The sequence below is a fragment of the Musca autumnalis genome, unplaced genomic scaffold (assembly GCF_047663935.1).
Source record: "Musca autumnalis isolate F117 unplaced genomic scaffold, ASM4766393v1 scaffold_4, whole genome shotgun sequence".
Classification (NCBI taxonomy): Eukaryota; Metazoa; Arthropoda; class Insecta; order Diptera; family Muscidae; genus Musca; species Musca autumnalis.
The window spans coordinates 99,409,400-99,430,485 of NW_027411977.1; the positions used below are offsets into that span (position 1 = coordinate 99,409,400).

Sequence of the window (21,086 nt, forward strand, 5' to 3'; positions counted from 1 at the left end):
CATTAGATTTTTTAGGGGGGCTACGCGAAAGACCGGTTTTATGCAGATAAACTTTCAACTCTTGAGCACTTAAAAACCAACATTTGTCAAGTTATGGCTGAGATACCGCCCAATATTTGTAAAAAAGTGGTCGAAAACGACCTCAAAAATTCCATGCTTGCAACAGTTCGCGTAAAGGTCATTTAAATGATGTAGGGTTTCACATAAAATGTCAACGTTCAAACTTTATTATAAAAAAGAGATATCATGAAAAAAACATATTTTATATGTGTTTTATTTACGTTTACTTATGAAACCACAAAATGGATAACCCTTTATAATCCCTGCGAGAAAAATTTTTGTCGACACAAATTTTCATTAAAAATATGAAAAATATGTTTTTAATAACCACCACTAAATTACCACTATCGATATGGATTACTAGTAATTCCTAACTTTTTGAAAATATTCATAAAATATTTGCATTTATAAAAGAAACAAAAATGTACATGAATTAGAAAATAGCCTCGGCAACTCTATTATCGTATTTGGCATATTACTGGCAACCAGTGGAAAATTTTATTGGCATGAAACATCTAGTGCCAGTGGAGTCGACAATTCAAAAAATTTAATTGTGATAGTAAAATATTGTGTATGTATTGAGTTTTTCGAACTGTCACTGGCATGTGTAAGCGCAAGTAATACAAAAATTTAAAAAAAACCAATTACCCTTATATATGTATTTCTACCTCGGCCATAAACTAGGGTTTCTCCGCCAGATGGAATTAATGTTTTCATTTATTTTATATGACATTAGATTTGTTTTTTCCAATATTCGGGGTATGTTATCAACAGTTTTACCACAACTTATATATTTCGGCAATCTGGTAAAATTTAATAATCAGACATCATCTTTCAAAGCCCAATGCTATTAGTTAACGTGTTACCTTGCAGTGCAGCATACAGAGTCAATATAAAACCAGTAAGGAAAGGATCAAGGTCGGACGGGGCCGACTATATAATACCCTACACCACTGTGAATATGTGAAATATATATGGGAGCTAAATCCAAATAAGAACAGATTTCGATATAATTTTTCACATTTATTTGTAGACCAAATTCCGTCACAAAGTCCAAATTTTATCAAAATTGGACATATATAGCGTGTCTCGTGCATCAAATACCTCAAATCTGCCAAAAATATATATGAGAGCTATATCCAAACCTGAACCGATTTCGATATAATTTGGCCTACTTATTTCTAGGCCAAATAACGGAAAACATTCCAAATTTTATTGAAATCGGACATATATAGCGCGTTTCGTGCATCAAATGCCTAAAATCGACCGAGAATATATATGGGAGTTATATCCAAATTTGAGCCGATTTCTATATAATTTAGCACACTTATTTCTAGGCCAAATCCCGGTAAACATTCCAAGTGCCTTAAATCGGGCGAAAATATATATGGTGGCTACATACAAATCTGAACCGATTTCTATATAATTTGACACACTTATTTCTAGACTAAATTCCGTCGCACATTCCAAATTTCATTGAAATCGGACATATATAGCGTGTTTCGTGCACCAAATGCCTTAAATCGGGCGAAGATATATATGGGTGCTATATCCAAATCTGAACCGATTTTTACCAAAATAAAAAGCGTTCGTGCTTTGGCCAAAAGAACTATCTTCCCCAATTTTCTTGCGAATCGGACAATAAATGCGACCTGTACTTTGTTTACAAAAATACATGGACAGACGGACAGATAGACGGACATGCGTAAATCGACTCAGAAAGTGATTCTATGTATATCCCTAAAAGGAACTATGGGCATATCTCGTTTCCTTTTGCATATTACAAACTAATGCACAAAGGTGATGTAGTGTATAAATACATACATATAAAAATATGTATTATCAAGTGAATGTCTCCATTTTACTCCATTGTCTTCTTTCCTTTTTTTTCTAGTGTTTCATCGGAGCTATGGGTATGCCAGGCGGCAGTAATTTCATATTTCCCCGTTTCTATCGTCATACATTCGTTGTGGGTGTGGATTCGTTTGAAGATGCTACTATAATCAAAATATTTACAGCAATCGGCGATTGGCATTTTTCCAAGGGCTATCCTGATAAGGTGGCATTGCTCTCACGGGTAAGTTATGTTTGTAACTATGGATTTTTGCACATTGCATTTGCATCAGTAAATTTAAGTGAGCAATAAAATAAGCCCAGTCATATAGAAGTAAAATACAGACAGTAGTTTAAACATTAATATGTATGGATATTTGTATGTATATCACTCAATTACCACAACTCGAAACACTTGTTAGCAATTAAAATCAATTATTAAATTTATTGTTTTTTTTTTTTTCAAAATGAGAAATTGTTCGTGTGCACGAAAACATTAAATTAATTATTTATTATATCTGTAGTAATACAAACAAATTGTACCGGACCGTTATATTTGGTTTGAAGTAGACTTTAAATGATAAAACTCTGTAAAAACTTAAGTATCTGTGGGAGCATTAATCGTGATATTCATTTTTTGCTGTTTGCACATAAAAGGGAGACTGTAAATATGAAGTGTTCTTCGGCATTAACATCATTAAAATCTCCAAATCATGGAATAAAAACAAATACAAAAGTATCAGTGCCCAGCCTAGGCTATGAAAGTAGAAAATAATGCCAATATTTATGTTAAAAATGTATTCACCATTTCATCTGAAAATTTTGATCTTTTGTGTACAGATGGTATTTACAGGGTATTTATTTTGGTATTTACTATATTGAATCGCCAATACAACATCTTACACCCAATTTTTCGGTATAGGTTGTGAAATCGTTTCAAAATGGACAGTTTTACAAGACTTTAAACAAGTGGGTAAATACTTGGGTAAATACCCGACTCTTTAACTGTCGAAGCACTTTACGTAGGCTGACGAAATTTTGCTCAAAACTTTCTTATATCAATAGTAATAAAGGTATTGTAAATGGAGTCCCTGGCTCCGTGTTTTGATATAGCCCCCATATAGCCGTATCTCCCGATTTAAGATATTTTTCTACTATTAACCACATTTTACAACCAAATTGGCTGTAATTTGGCACAGTGAGTCCTCAATGAGTATAAGATATCCTTGCAAACATTAGTCAACGTAGGTCCACATTTTCTTATAGCCACCATATAAGGGTACCCCGATTTCGAGTATTTACCCAAATATTGGGTAACAACCCTTTAACTGACCACTTGACGTAGGTTGATGAAATTTGGCTCAAATCTTACTTATATCAGAAAAACATCTCTGGGTCCATGTTTTGATATAGCCCCCATATAGCCGTACCCACGTTTTATAATCATACTGACAGTAATTTGGTACAGTGAGTTTTCAATATGTATGAAATATCCTTGCAAAAAATTGTCGACGTGAATCCACGTTTTCTTGTAGCCCCAATATGGGTTTCTGAAATGGGGGCTATATCAAAACGTGGACCCAAAGATCCTATTTTCAGTACCAGAAGTTATTCGATAAAACAATGATATCAGTCCAATTTTTGCAACCTACGTCAAGGGTTCGGAAGATAAATAGTTTTTAGATAACTTTTGGGTAAATACTCGAAATCGGGGTATCCATAAATGGGGGCTATTAGAAAACGTGGACCTATGTTGACAAATTTTTGCAAGGATATATTCTACATATAGAGAACACACCGTGCCAAATTTCAGTCAATGTGATTGTAAAATGTGGCTAATAGGTAAAAAATACCTTAAATCGGGAGGTACGGCTATATGGGGGCTATATCAAAACATGGACCCAGAGATGTTTTTCTGATATAAGTAAGATTTGAGCCAAATTTCGTCAGCCTACGTCAAGTGGTTCGGCAGATAAAGAGTTTTTACCCAATATTTGTGTCAATACTCGAAATCGGGGTACCCTTATATGGGGGCTATAAGAAAACGTGGACCTATGTTGACAAATATTTGCAAGGAAATTTTATACTCACTGTGGACTCACTGTGCCAAATTACAGCCAATTTGGCTGTAAAATGTGGCTAATAGGTGAAAAATACCTTAAATCAGGAGGTACGGTTATATGGGGGCTATATGAAAACATGGTCCCAGAGACCTCATTTTCAATACCGGATGTTCTCCATTTGGGTAAATACTCGGGTATTTACCCACTCGTTTAAGGTATTGTAAAATTATCCATTTTGAAACGATTTCACAACCTAAACCTAGAAATATGGCGTAAGATGTTGCATTGGCGATTCAATATAGTAAATACCCAAATAAATACCCACAAATGGGTATTTACCCAATTTACCTGGTTTTTACCCATTGGGTATTTACCCACTGTCCATCTCTATTTTTGTGGGGTAGATTCCTGATAGAGTGGACCTATAAGCACCATCTTCCAATTTTATCTAAGATTCGCAGGTATAATGCGATATGCAAAGTTTGGACCAACACAGTATTCGTTGCGAATATTGTCGAACGCACCAGCCACTACACTTGATGCCGGTAGCCAGCCACGACACACGGTGCTCTTGAAGCAACTTTAAATGGAAGGTGCTTACACCTGGGAAGTTTTTGCGGATTCTGAAACTACAATGTTCATAGATGAGAAAAATAAAAAAAAACAGAAAAATCGCTTTTTAAATAAATTTCGATTCAAGTTGACATTTTTAGGTTGTCACGATTTTGCTGGGAAACCGCAAGTCCTATAGAAATGGGACTAAAGAAGATGTTGTAGCTACAAGATTGAAGTCCAAGTTAGGGCAATGGATTTACTGTATCGCCTCCTTATAAAACAATGTCATGACTGCAATTTCCCAACATAAACTTATATAGCTCGAAAATTGTACAACCTAGGAAAAATTACGAACGCCAATCATGTAGAGAATTTTCACAGTTATAAGATTTTCTCTAGTCTCATTTCAATAAAACTAACGGTTTTCAAGCAAATCGTGAAAACAAAAAAAACCTAAAAATGTGACATAAACTTCTACATACATATATCTCAAAAATTGTAGAACCTAGGAACAAATCATAAGGGTCAATCCTCTAGACAATTTTCACAGCTACAACATTTTCTTTAGCACCGTTTCGATAGGACATGCGGCTTCCTAGCAAAATATCGAAAACTAAAACGTTAATTATTTATATAATATAATCCATAAATAATAAACTTTCATAAAAAATTGGCCTTCGTCCTAAACAGACAATAATAAATAAAAACGTTAATTTTGACCGCGATTTTTTTTTAAATTCCTCCACCGATTTTTTCTTGTTTTTGGATTTTTCTCATCTATGAACATTGATGTTTCAAAATCCGCAAAACCTTCCCAGGATTAAGCGGTTTTCACTTAAAGTTAGTTAAGGAGCACCATGTATGGCATTGTTATACCCTCAGCCTTTAGGCTAAAGAGGGTATTTACACTTTGATACGACCAAAAATGTGCCTCATCGAAATAATGGTTTTAGACCCCAAGTATGTTTGTACGATATCCGTTTCAGACAATTTTGAGTAGATCTAGCAATGTCCGTCTGTCTGTCTGTCCGTCTGTCTGGCTGGTGCGCACGATAACTCTCGAACGGATCAATCGATTCTGTTCAAATTTAGAGTATCAAAATATTTTGTCCAGATTCGATTTAAGTTCGAAGATGGGCCATATAGTGGTAGTGGTTGGAGCGCAAGATAACCTTCGATCGGACCTGCCGATTCGGTCCAAAATTTGGCTTTCGTAACATTCTGTCCAAACTTAGTTCAAGTTTAAAGATGGATTATATCGGTCCACTCCTTCCGGTACCACCCCCACAAAAGTTCGAAAATGTTCGGAAAATTTGTGCGTGCGATAACTCTTGAAGGAAGTAACCGATTTGGTCCATACATTGCACATTATGAAATTTCTACCAGACTTAGATGAGGTTCCAATATGGACTCAATCGGTAAACTCTTTCGAGTACCTCCCACACAAAATTTCGGAAAAGTTCAGTTTAGGACCTGCTCTCGCATCGCCTTGATTTTTGTTGTAACATTTTGTATTCACTGTCCCCTATAAGAAGGTACAAGTTTCCTCAGGGGCAAGTCCATACTTCCTGAAAAAATAGCCTGAAAGTTGAAAAAAAACCCTATGACACCATGTTTATGGGTGGAAGCGCAAGATAATTTTCGAACGGAAATGCCGATTCCGGCAAAATTTGGCCTTCGTAATATTGTTTCCAAACTTAGTTTAAGTTCGTAGATAAGCTATATCGGTCCACTCCTTCAGGTACCTACCCCACAAAAGTTCAAAAATATTCGGAAAAATTGTGCGCACGACAACTCTTGATGGGAGTGACCGATTTGGTCCATACTTTACACATTCTCATAATATCTACCAGATATAGATCAGTTGGAATATGGAATATGGAGTGGACAAATATCCACTCCATCCCGTACTTCCCACACAAAATTTTGGATAAGTTCTCTTTAAGACCTGCTATTAAATCACTTTGATTTTTGTTGAAGCAGCTTACATTCGCTGCCTCAATTACGATGGTAAAAGTTGTTTCAGGGGCAAGTCCATACTTCTTGAGAAAACAGTCCGAAGCGTGTAAAAACCCCCTATGGCACCCCATGGTCTATGTCGGTCCATTCCTTGAGGTACCTTTTCCGCAAAATTTTTGAACTTTAATCCTAATCAACATTTTTGTCGGTTCATACGACCAAAATTTTGAAACCCCCTAAATACACAAGTTTTTTTTGTGAAAAAAGTGTTTCAATTTGCACAGGCTGAGGGTATATCTCTGTCGGCAAAGCCGACTGATCCTCTTTAACTTGTTTTATAGGGTAGCGATACAGTCATTGTCCCAATTTGAACTTCTATACCTCAATAACCGTAAAACCTATGAAGTTATCATAAAGGTCAATCATGTAGAGATTTGCAGTTTCTAAGCAAAATCGTGAAAACCTAAAAACCCCTAAAAATGTCAACTTGAATCGCGATTTAGGAAAAAAAATTTAGTTTTCCATCGAAAAAAAAAAAAAAATTATAAAATGGAAAGGGTATTATAAGTTTGTTTTGGAAAAATTCATGTAACACCACGAAATATCGGTCCTAGACCCCCAATGTGGTATGTTAATCTTCATATGTTGACGAGATAAAGCGATATTGAGATGTGTGTCCGTCCTTCTGTTCATTACAATTTGTAATCAAACTCCAGGCCGCAAAAATCGACCGACCCCAATTTTTATTGGTGATGATCGTAAAATATTTAGCGTGTGAAATGGGCCAAAAGCATAATTTTTATCCGATTTTGTAGCTACACTGTAGGTCGCAACTAAATAAGTTATGAGTATTTGACAAAGAATAGGCTTGTAATTTGAGGTGGTGATCAGATAATATTTAGAGGGTTAAATGGATCACAACTTATGTGTGAAAATTGTGAACATTTTTAATATATAGCTTATACTTTAATTTCTTAAAGACACAATTTTGGACGATGATCTGATATTATTTAGCGTGTGAAATGGACCATTACGTTTTTTATGAAAGATATAAAAATTTTATTTTTTGTCCATATTTTAATTCCTGAAGGGCAAAGTAGCCTGCATATGAAAAAAGAGCTACTGACGCTTCTCCTGATGCAAATTGCGATAATGTGTCTGCTACACCTTTTTCAGATGTAATTCGAATCATTTTAGTTGTAATTCGAGAATTCCATTTGTAATTTGTAACATTTTATTTGTAATTCGAGAATTCCATTTGTAATTCGAAACATTTCAATTGTAATTCGAATTATTCCATTTGTAATTCGAATTATTCAATTTGTTATTCGAATTATTCCATTTGTAATTTTAATTATTCCATTTGAAATTCGAATTATTCCATTTGTAATTCGAATTATTCCATTTGAAATTCGAATTATTCTATTTGTAATTCGAATTATTCTATTTGTAATTCGTATTATTTTATTTGTAATTCGAATTATTCCATTTGAAATTCGAATTATTCTATTTGTAATTCGAATTATTCTATTTGTAATTCGTATTATTTTATTTGTAATTCGAATTATTCCATTTGAAATTCGAATTATTCCATTTGTAATTCGAATTATTCCATTTGTAATTCGAATTATTCTATTTGTAATTTCAATTGGAATAATTCGAATTACAAGTGAAATAATTCGAATTACAATAAAACAATTCGAATTACAAATAAAATAATTCAAATTACAAATAGAATAATTCGAATTACAAATAGAATAATTCGAATTTCAAATGGAATAATTCAAATTACAAATGGAATAATTAAAATTACAAATACACCTTTTTCACATGTAATTCGAAACATTCCAGTTGTAATTCGTAACATTTCATTTGAAATTCGATTATTCTATTTGTAATTCGTAACATTTTATTTGTAATTCGAGAATTCTATTTGTAATTCGAATTATTCCATTTGCAATTCGAATTATTCCATTTGTAATTCGAATTATTTTATTTGTAATTCGAATTATTCCATTTGTAATTCGAATTATTCCACTTGAAATTCGAATTATTCCATTTGTAATTCGAATTATTCCATTTGAAATTCGAATTATTCCATTTGTAATTCGAATTATTCTATTTGTAATTTGAATTATTTTATTTGTAATTCGAATTGTTTTATTTGTAATTCGAATTATTCTACTTGTAATTCGAATTATTCCAATTGAAATTACAAATAGAATAATTCGAATTACAAATGGAATAATTCGAATTTCAAATGGAATAATTCGAATTACAACTAAAACAATTCGAATTACAAATCAAATAATACGAATTACAAATAGAATCATTCGAATTACAAATAGAATAATTCGAATTTCAAATGGAATAATTCGAATTACAAATGGAATAATTCGAATTTCAAATGGAATAATTCAAATTACAAATGGAATAATTCGAATAACAAATAAAATAATTCGAATTACAACTGGAATAATTCGAATTACAATTGAAATGTTTCGAATTACAAATGGAATTCTCGAATTACAAATAAAATGTTACGAATTACAAATGGAATTCTCGAATTACAACTAAAATGATTCGAATTACATCTGAAAAAGGTGTAGAAAAATTCGAATTTCAAATGGAATTATTCGAATTACAAATGGAATAATTCGAATTTCAAATGGAATTATTCGAATTACAAATGGAATAATTCGAATTACAAATAAAATAATTCGAATTACAAATGGAATAATTCGAATTACAAATGGAATAATTCGAATTACAAATGGAATTCTCGAATTACAAATAAAATGTTACGTATTACAAATAGAATAATCGAATTACAAATGAAATGTTACGAATTACAACTGGAATGTTTCGAATTACATGTGAAAAAGGTGTAGAGGGCCTACTCCCTAATATATAGTGGGTTTAGTGTAGAGAACCACATTTTCTTCACATCCTAAAAATTATCTATCATGACAGAGAAATTCCCACTTCTGCATTGTTGTAAATTACGCGGAGCCTCAATTGGATTTTTATACCGGCCAGGCAGCATACAATTTTTAATGGTGGCACGCCGTTCGGACGAGGCCATAAACTCTAGGTCCCATATGATTGAGCCAATATGAATCGAGGTGCCCTCATTAATATGAAATTAGTCTCCCTTGTCCCTTCTGGATTGTTTGAAGAAGAATTGTGGTATTATTATTTAAGCTTGATCTGATAAGGTGACAGAATCCACAAAGTTATTTCTTACAATAAGTTTATTTGTTATATAAAGGCATTTTGATGTGCTAGTAGCTAATTGCAGAGGTAGTGGTGCAGGTTATCACATGGTCGTCCACGTCCGACTATAGCATTTGCTTACTTGTTTAATACTTAAATGGAATAAATGTAATTTTAGTCATTAATAGGCAAAAGTTCATTCATTCATTCCCGCTCCAGTAAATAAATTTTGAGAAAAAGGTCAAGAAGTCATAAACCCTAGTATCAATTCGTCAAAGCCAATACAACCAAAAAAGAATGACTGTTTAGTGGGATTTGCGGAATTTTTTTTTTTTTCAAAATGCAGTCGGCCTGCCTTTTACTTTGAATGTCTTCTCCATCGTGAGATGATAACGCACTTTTTACGATCCGATTTAGATACAGATGAATGCGATATGCGGTTTATGCAATGGCTCAACTGCGCAACAAATATCTTACGTCACGTGGCTATGTCAATTGGCCGCCGTTGGACTTTTTTCTTTGGAGTAATTTAAAAGAAATGTTGTATATTGATAAACCAGCAACAATTGAAAACCTAATTGATGAAATAATTCGGCACATATATAACGGCGGTCGTTTGGTCGATATTTTGTTCTATAAATAATTGAATTGAATTACCAATATTATCAAGAATAAACAATAATAATAAATAATTTGTGTTTTATTCAAAATCAACATCGGCCCTTAAAATTTAACCACCCTTTACCATAAATATGTGCCGCAATTTATTTTGTATCGAGTTCAATTGGTGTAATATTGTTTAAATATTGATATTGGTGAAGTCTCTCCTTTCCAATTTGGTATGCTCCACGTCGCGGCTAGCCGTGGCTTAACTTATCGCCATTTTCACATATTACTCCCTCTAATACCGATCCATTTGTACCAGAACATTTTTCAGTAGACAAAAACATCCTAAAGTGTTGTTAAATTTTTTTCATTTTAAATGCATACCTCTCTTAAGCCACTACACATACGATAGACCACCATCAACATTTAACTTTCGTGAATATTCAACAAATTTATCTACCAACCAACGTTTTATTGGAATTTATTTTGTTTCACTTCTATCTTTTCATGTATTACCACTTCGATAAAAAAACAACAACTAACAAACAACTCACTAATACCGTTATGGAATGGAAATCAAATGGCAACACAAATAACAACAACGACAACTATATAATTGGCGACAATAACCAGGGTCTGGCTGAAGCAATGGTCAGTGTTTATCGTTCAGCGATGAGAATATTTTTACCGACTCCTGCCAAATCCCATTATACATTTTCGCTACGTGATATCACCCGTGTGTTTCAGGGTATTGTTCTGGTGCCAGCCAAACGTCTACATGATCCAGAAAAACTCGGCCGTCTATGGGCTCATGAAACATATAGAGTTTTTTATGACCGGTATGTATGTATGTACTAGTAGTATGTATGTAGGGTATGAATAAATGTTTATATATACGATATAGCGATTTTAAATGAAAACACCTACAATATATGGGTATGAAGGCATGTACGGACATTCACTGCTCTTTATGGAGCTAAAAAAGCGTGAGTTATTATTAGGGTGAACTATGTAATATTTTATTTATTAGACATTTTCATTGGCAGTTTTAAAATAAATTTATTTGAAAATTTTGGAATTAGTAGAACGGGTCATTTCTACTCCACATTAGGATGATAGTAGAGTTGTATAAATTTAGTTCGTTTCAACGACCTAGTTCATTCGTTCGTTTGTATGAAAACATTGCGTATACGTAATTTCATACAGACATTTGTATGCAATTATTCATACTATTATGAACTATAGGACAGTGACCTATGAACTATATTTATACAACTCTAGAAGTTACATTTATATCACCACGAGTTAATGCAATGCAACATTTAATGCCCTCATATACTAAAAGTTAGGAAAATGTTTCAATGAATTATATACATACATACATATGTAAATGGTAAGTTCTTAATCCGAGAAGTATAAATCCAATGCAGGCTGTTTTTAAGTTAATAATAAGAAGCGTTAAGTTCCACCAGCCAAACTTGTTATACCCTCCACCATAAAATATTCTGAACTAAAATTCATATAATAATTACTTGTCTTATATAGTTGCTTCGGGCGCACCGTGTATAGCAAAAAACGATAAAATATGCGAAATCACGAGGTACTGCTATATGGTGCTATTCTAAAACATGGACCCAATTTTGGGAGTTAAGTTTTATACCACTAGAAACCCTAAATGCCAAAATATAAGTAATTCGATCTAAAAATGTGGCTAAAATCCTCAAAATGGACCTATGCCCATAATTATTATATACGCTTTTAAATAATAATGAGCCAAAATGGCAAATTATAGCTTATTAGATTTGAAAATGGGTCTTCAAACGGCAAAATACCACAATAGTTTTTGTTATGTAAGTTTTTTTTACCTGTGTGAGCCCTAAATACCAAATTATAGCTAATTCGGTCTGAAAATGTGACTAAAAACTTACAAAAGTTGAGCGATTAGCATAGACGGACGAACATGCACAGATCTACTCAAATTTTACTTTCATTAAGAACCCTACAAGCAAAAACTATTGCGGAAGTGACTTGGGCCTGCCAGCTAGGCGATGAAAACAGTCGCGGTGATAGTCGCAGAAGTCACCCTGAAGTAACCTCAGTTGTGAAGAAATGAACCACGCCCGTGTGTCGTCTTGGAAGTCACTTCAGCTACACTTCCTGAAGATCGTTTCTGCGATAGTTATTGAAATTAAAAAAAATATTTTTTTTCTATTTATTTTTTATATTTATATTTTTACTAGCTGAACCCGGTGCGTTTCGCTACCCCTTTAGATTGATATGCATTTGAAATTTTACGGATTTTTTAAAATCAGATAGAAATAAATTCAAAAATTTAATGTAAAGTATTTATTGTAATGCTTTAGGATATACAATGTTTTTTGTTTTTCCTTCAGGAGCGTAAACAAACTAATCGGCCGGTCTACCAACACGTGAACATGCAACGTAGAGCTGACCATGAGAAAAGCAAGAACATGCTAAATTTAGGCCGCATACACCAAGAGTCCGCCCTTGGGATTTCTTTATAGTCAATGCAAATGTCAAACGTACAGGAAACTGCAATCTTTTAAAATTGAAGGGCGTTTCTGTTGCTATTAGAGGGATTCGAGGTAGAATTACATCTGAACCTATATACTTCCCAGTAATAATGGTTGCCTCAATTAAATAGTTATGTAGTTTTTTTACTGTTAACCTTGTACCATTGCAAAGGCGAGGTGGGTCTATGTTTGTTAATAAAATAATAGGAACACCAACTTTTAGCACTAAATTATGTGGTGGAAAGCCTGAAGATCCAACGAACTTAGGAATTCAACTGGATAGTTAACCACGTTGTCTTCAGTTGCCACAGTATCAATGGATTTGTACGTTCGTGCATTTCCTGAAATTCTATTGGCTGAAATTCTTTCAATATAATTTACAAATTTGTTTTCTGGACCAATTCCCGCCACATATTCCAAATTTCATTGAAATGGGCTTACATAGCGTGTTTGGTGCATCAAATACATGAAATCGGCCGAAAATATATATGGGAGCTATATGTAAATCTGAACCGATTTCAATTTTGTAGATAAATTTCCGCCACATATTTCAAATTTCACTAAAATTGGACAAACATAAGGTGTTTATTGCATAAAATACATGAAATCGGCCAAAAATATATATTGGAGGTATATCCAAATCTGATCCGATTTCAATATAATTTGGCAAACTAATTTCTAGGATCAATTCCGTGAAAGATTCAAAATTTCGTCAAAATTGAACATACATGGCGTGTTTGGTGTAGAAAATACATGAAATCGGCCGAAAATATATATGGGAGCTATATCCCAATCTGAACCGATTTCAAAATAGTTTGGAACATTTATTTCTGCAATAAATTCCGTCACACATTCCAAATTTCATTGGAATTGGGCATATAAAACGTGTTTTATGCATCAAATGCATTAAATCGGCCGACAATATATATCCAAATCTGAGCCGATTTCAAATTACTTTGGCAAATTTATTTTTAGACCAAATTCCGTCACACATACCAAATTTGAAGAATGTATCGATAATCGTTCGTTAGATATCAGCATACAAAGTCTACAGTTTTTGGAGGTACTTCCGATCCTGAGGCTATATCTCCAGATCGGGGCGGAATTTTTAAGATTTATATAGCCTGTGACACTTTCAGGCCGTGTGGTAATATACTCTGAAAGTTTCAGGAAGATCGATTCAGCGGTTTTTGAGTCCATAAACTTCAAACAAACAAACGTACAAACATTTTCCTCCGGTATAGATATACTCGCAGATACCGCACAAATTTCATTGAAATAAACATGGGAGCTATAGCCAAATCAACACCGATTTCAATACTTATTTTTACACCAAATTTAGTTACACATTGGACATACATAGCGTGTTTGGGGCATCAAATACATGAAATCGGCCGAAAATATATATAGGAGCTATATCCAAATCTGAACCGATTTCAACATAATTCGGCATACTCATTTCTACCACAAATTTAGTCACACATTCCTAATTTCATTGAAATTGGACATATATAGTGGGTTGGGTGCATCTAATACATGAAATCGGTCGAAAATATATATAGGAGCTATATCCAAATCTGAACCGATTTCAATATAATTCGGCATACTCATTTCTACAACAAATATAGTCACACATTCCAAATTTCATTGAAATTGGACATACATAGTGGGTTGGGTGCATCAAATACATGAAATCGGTCGAAAATATATATAGGAGCTATATCCAAATCTGAACCGATTTCAACATAATTTGGCATGCTCATTTCTGCAAAAAATTTAGTCACACATTCCAAATTTCATTGAAATTGGACATACATAGTGGGTTGGGTGCATCAAATACATGAAATCGGCCGAAAATATATATAGGAGCTATATCCAAATCTGAACCGATTTCAATATAATTCGGCATACTCATTTCTACAACAAATTTAGTCACACATACCAAATTTCATTGAAATGGGACATACATAGTGGGTTGGGTGCATCAAATACATGAAATCGGACGAAAATATATATAGGAGCTATATCCAAATCCGAACCGATTTCAACATAATTTGGCATACTCATTTCTGCAACAAATTTAGTTACACATTCCAAATTTCATTAAAATCGGACATATGTAGCGTGTTTGGTATATCAAATACTTGACATCGGACGAAAATATATATGGGATCTATATCCAAATCTGAACCGATTTCGATATAGTTTGGCACATTTTGTTATAAGCCACGTTCCGTCACGCATTCCAAATTTCATGGAAATCGGACATATATAGCGTGTTTGGTACATCAAATACTTGAAATCGGACGAAAATATATATGGGAGCTATATCCAAATCGGGACCGATTTCGCTATATTTTGGTACATTTATTTTTAGGCTAAAATCCATCACACATTTCAAATTTGGAGTCTGTATCTGTAACCGTTCTATAGATATTTGCATACAAAGTTTAAATTTTTTAGAGGTACCTCCGATTCTGATGCTATATCTCCGGATCGGAGCGGAATTTCGAAACTTTTTATAGCCTATGTTACTTTCAGGCGATGTAGTAATATACCCTGAAAATTTCAGCAAGATCGGTTCAGCGGTTTTTGAGTCTATAAATTTCAAACAAACAAACAAACATACAAACATTTTTCTATTTTATATATATAGATTTAATACCCTCATATACTAAAAGTTAGGGAAATATTTCATTGAATTATACATATATGTAAGTTCTTAATCCGAGAAGCATAAATCCAATGCAGGCTGTTTTTAAGTTAATAATAGAAAGCGTTAAGTTCCACCAGCCAAACTTGTTATACCCTCCACCATAAAACCGCATTAAATATAATTTAGAATGAAAATATAGTTAAAAAAAAATATAGGGAATATTCCAAAACTTGGACCAATATCCAAATTTTAAGTGGATATATTATAGCCAATTCGGTTGGAATTTTTGGTGGAGAAGTTTTTTTTACAACTATATATCCTAAAAGCCAAATTATAGTCAATTAAATATAGAAATGTATCTAAAAACGTCAATATACCCACAATCGGGTGGTACCGTTATACGGGGGCTATTCCAAAATATGGAACTGTGCCCACATTTGTTGGTGGGGAAGTTTTTGAGCATTCTGAACCCTAGATGCAAAATTATAGTAACTTGACCTGGAAATTGAAAATGTACGTAAAAATGTAAAAACCTAAAAGTGTGAACTTTGATCGCGATTTATTTAAAAATCCCTTTATCGATTTTTTCTTGTTTTGGATTTTTCTCATCTATGAACATTGTAAGCGGTTTTCATTTAAAGTTAGTTAAGGCGCACCGTATATGACATTGTTTCATACGGAGACAAGGCATTACAATGCACAATTTGAACTTATATATCTTACAAATTGTAAAACCTACGAAAATATAAACTGAGAACAAAATAAACAATTACGAAAATATCATAAAGGTTAATCTTGTAGAGAATTTTCACAGTTACAAGATTTTTATTAATCCCATTTCAATATGACTTGCAGTTTCCAAGCAAAATCGTGAAAACCTAAAAACCCTTAAAACGTTAAAATACGATTTACTTAAGAAGCCCTCCGGCGATTTTATTTTTCTCATCTCTGTACGTCTATAGTTGCTTAGGGCGCACCGTGTGTAGCAAAAAACGATAAAATATGCGAAATCGCGTGGTACTGCTATTTGGTGCTATTCCAAAAACCCTAAATGCCAAAATATAAGTAATTCGATCTAAAAATGTGGCTAAAATCCTCAAAATGGACCTATGCCCATAATTATTATATACGCTTTTAAATAATAATGAGCCAAAATGGCAAATTATAGCTTATTAGATTTGAAAATGGGGCTTCAAACGGCAAAATACCACAATAGTTTTTGGTATGTAAGTTTTTTTTTTACCTGTATGAGCCCTAAATACCAACTTATAGCTAATTCGGTCTGAAAATGTGACTAAAAACGGTACTGTTATAAGGGCCTATACCACAACATTGACCGATATGAATCATTACAAAACTTGAGCGATTAGCACAGATCTACTCAAAATTTTACTTTCATTAAGAACCCTACAAGCAAAAACTATCGCGGAAGTGACTTGGACGTCCCGCCTAGGCGATGAAAACAGTCGCGGTGATAGTCGCAGAAGTCACCCTGAAGTAACCTCAGTTGTGAAGAAATGAACCACGCCCGTGTGTCGTCTTGGAAGTCACTTCAGCGACACTTCTTGAAGATCATTTTCGCGATAGTTATTGAAATTAAAAAAAATATTTTTTTTTATTTTTTTCTATTTATTTTTTATATTTATATTTTTATAGATGTTTTTATCTTTTTGTTCGACCTTCTGTAATGTTATTAAAATGAATATAATCGAGCTTGAGGTCAGTTTTTTTTAATATTTCGAAATTCATTGAATTTTATCTTCAGGGGGATCTACAACATAAATTCATAAAATAAAAGTTAATTTCTATATCACAGCATTGTTCTTAATTACTAGTAGAAGATAAAACACGTAAAAATTGACGATCGCTTACTTGTAAATAATTTTAATAATAACTAAAAAAACTCAAGCTCGATATTTATATTTATATTTTTTTTTTTTTTTTTAAGTACGCTCTTCTAGAGAATTTATTCTTTGGAATTTCCCAGAGTTCGAAAATAAACAGTACATTAACATAGTATACCGCTCCGAGTACAGTACCACTAAAATATTTTTAGCGTTAGTGTTCCGGAACACAAACACAAAAAATTATTTTAGTGATACTGTTCCGGAGCACAACGATAAACGTAGTGTACGACATTTTGGTACACTAAAAACGTTGGGTACCGCAGTCGGAGCACTAAAAATCGTAGTGCTCCGCAGTCGGAACACTAACGCCTGATTTGATTTTTGGACAATGGATCAATAAAAATCGTAGTGTTCGGCAGCGGAGTACTAAAAATCGTAGTGTTCCGACTGCCGGATCACTAAAAATCGTAGTGTTCCGACTGCCGGATCACTAAAAATTTTAGTGTTCTGACTGCCGGATCTCTAAAAATCGAAACAATAGAACAATAAAAATCGTAGTGTTCGGCTGCGGAGCACTAAAAATCGTAGTGTTCCGACTGCCGAATCACTAAAAATCGTAGTGCTCCGACTGCCGGATCACTAAAAATCGAAACAATACATCTTGTCATATTTTCTACTAACGGTCTCAAATTTTGTAACTAATTTTAAGTACATGGATATAACTACGATTTTTAGTGCTCCGGCATGCGGTACACTACGATTTTCGTTGTGTTCCGGTACAGTATCACTAAAATATTTTTTAGTGTTTGTGTTCCGGAGCGGTACACTATCGTAGTGTACCTATCCACCTTGGTACGGTACAGAACGGTACGGTACGATACCATAGTGTTTATTTTCGAACACTGGAATTTCCACCTACATTCATTTTGTCATTTTAAAAATGTTATTTTGTTTTGTTGCCTGACTTGGGAAGCGAACCCGGACCTTCAGAGTGCAAAGCGAGTATGTTTACCACTGCACCACCGTCTCATATAATCATCAGATAAAAAATGTTCCAAATTTGTTCAAATGTGTCCAATTGTTAAATAAATGTAAACAATCGCGTTGGAAGTCACTCCGAAGTGTCGGCATAAAAGGTAAACATAATAAGGCTATAGAAATTGTTTGTGTAATTCGCCAACGATCTTCATTGGCGTGTCTCTTGAGTGACGTCTTAGGCAAGGGAGTGAGAAACTCACTTCCAAATGCTAACAGGGAAGATATGTATATAATTTGTAGCGTATGTGTTCACGCTTGGCACTGTGGTGCTGAAGGTTTTCGGCAATTTACACACATACGACACGATTGCTAAGAACGAGTGTAGCAAACCCAGCTAACATTTTTTCCCGAATTCGAAACGAATTCGGACAGAATTCCTGAAACAAATTTCCGCTTCAGCTGCCAAATTCGTACCGAATTCAGTACGAAAATTGTATGAACATGGTCACCGAATTCGGAAAGAATTTTCTAAGGAAATGCTTAAAAAACATTAGAGTTTCGAGACGAATTCTGTCCAAATTTGGAAGTAAATTCTTGGAAAATGCGGAGAAGAAATTAGATTTTATTAAGAAAATCGGTCCGAATTCGGAAAGAAATACTGGAAAATTATAAAAAAAAACACTTGTCGTACTATACCTACAAACCCCACTCAGAGACAATTTCCTTTTAGTGCGCTATTTATGGAAGATTCTAATTTCTTCACCTTTTTCAGATGTAATTCGAATTATTTTATTTGTAATTCGAGAATTCTATTTGTAATTCGTAACACTTCATTTGTAATTCGAGAATTGCATTTGTAATTCGAATTATTCCATTTGAATTTTGAATTATTCCATTTCTAATTCGAATTATTACATTTGTAATTCGAATTATTCCATTTGTAATTCGTATTATTCCATTTGAAATTCGAATTATTCCATTTGTAATTCGAATGATATTACAAATAGAATTCTCGAATTACCAATAAAATGTTACGAAATACAACTAAAATGTTTCGAACTAATTTGAATTTTAATTGTGTTGGCTAACAAAAAATTAAATGGAAGTGGTGTTGAGTGAAGCAATATTTTCACTGGTTCAAATAAAAATCGTTGAAGATCTTGAAACGTGTGATAGAATGCGGTCTAAAAAATATTGCCAAATTATATTGAAATCTTTATTTTAATTGTTGTATTATTAGGATGAAGGTAATTTATTTGTCAGAGTTTTTATTTAATTGAATTAATTGAGCTATCATGACCTAAGGAGTTTGTATTGAAAAATTGATATCTAGCGAAGTCCACACACATCCAACCAATATCCTTTCGCGTGTGGTTAATTCAGATCATCAGATGTTGTTCTAGAGAAAGGCTGAGTTTGAAAACTTGTACTTATACTAAACTTATTGCAAATTTGCATTTGTAAAGTATTTTTGAAGCCTTTTTACTATCAAGTCAACCCGGTGTCTCTGGTCTTTCTAGAATCATTCTTCAATACACACACATATACAATCGAAAGTGTTTTTGCCTCATGACTTGTAATAACTCCCAGTTCGGAAGATTGATAGATTGACAGATTGATAGTAAAACGCTTTAAATACTTCACAACTGCAAATTTGCAATATGTTTAGTATAAATACAAGTTTTCAAAATCAGCCTTTGTCTAGCACCATTTTTGGTATATATTCAGTTCAGATTTGGCGTTTGGTGGACTAATCACGCTGCATGCAGGAAAAATACCTCTCTAAAATTACATATGTTCGGGTGCAAACAAATATTTGTTAGGGTGCAAACAGAAACAGAATAAAATAATTTACAAAAAAAAGTAAATAACAATGTAGTGTCACACTATTAGAAAGAAAAACAAATTAAAACTATTAATTGTAAAATATAGAAACATCGTTGAACGCTTCTCGTTAGTTGTGAAATAAAACACATCCTTTTCATAATTTAAATCATGAATTGGAATCAAATGATTATATAATGTAATAAATAGGTTCATCCATACTTATATGAAAAATGCATTAATATTATTACCAATATTAAATGCGATTTCTTCTTTGTCCAATAAAATATTTTCATTCACCTTTTTGATTCAATTATAAAATTCCCAATTACAAATTTATTCGGCATTTAATTTACTAAAAAACACCATTACTTTAAGAAAATACAAAACCAGGCTTTCGGAGTCTACGAGTTGGAGTCGAGCAATTTTGCTGGAGTCGTAGTCTGAGTCGAAAAAATAACTCGACTCCGACTCCGGCCAATTTTTTTTCTACATTATAGAAATATAACGTTAAATTCGGGACACCAAATATTTTCCAAAAAATCATTATTTATTTTAAAACTGTAAAAAAAAAAATTTAAGAAAACAATTAAGCAAACGGTATATTATATTAAGTTAGAAGGCGGTTCACAGGATATTTACTATCTTTTAAAGTCAAATCTTTTCATCTCTATTTTTATTACAAAATTCATGTTGAGAATATTTTGATGGTCCAATTGAAGTTTTAATTTTTTGCAAGCAAAAGTAAAGTTCTATGATAGTCATATTATAATTGTACAAGTTCAACAAGTCTTCTGTCAGAAGATAAAATCTTAATTATTAGATCATTCTATAAAAATCTAGAAAGAACATCAAAATCTAGAAGTTCATCGATCGATTTTATGTGTCATATTTTGTTGGCCCGTTTTATGAAAAAACTTCGGTTTTTCAGCCAAATATTAATATTTTGACTTTT

The 21,086-nt window shown here is 33.1% G+C and overlaps 1 protein-coding gene across 1 annotated transcript in view; it reads left to right on the plus strand.

Annotated features, from left to right (window-relative positions):
- The window catches only part of Dnah3 (dynein heavy chain 3, axonemal), a 389,565-nt gene that overhangs the window by 60,908 nt on the left and 307,571 nt on the right, over positions 1-21,086 (plus strand). The window contains exons 8-9 of the mRNA XM_073981508.1: positions 1,955-2,137; positions 10,926-11,131. Coding sequence (XP_073837609.1) covers positions 1,955-2,137; positions 10,926-11,131 — 389 coding nt within the window. The remainder of the gene's footprint in view (positions 1-1,954; positions 2,138-10,925; positions 11,132-21,086) is intronic.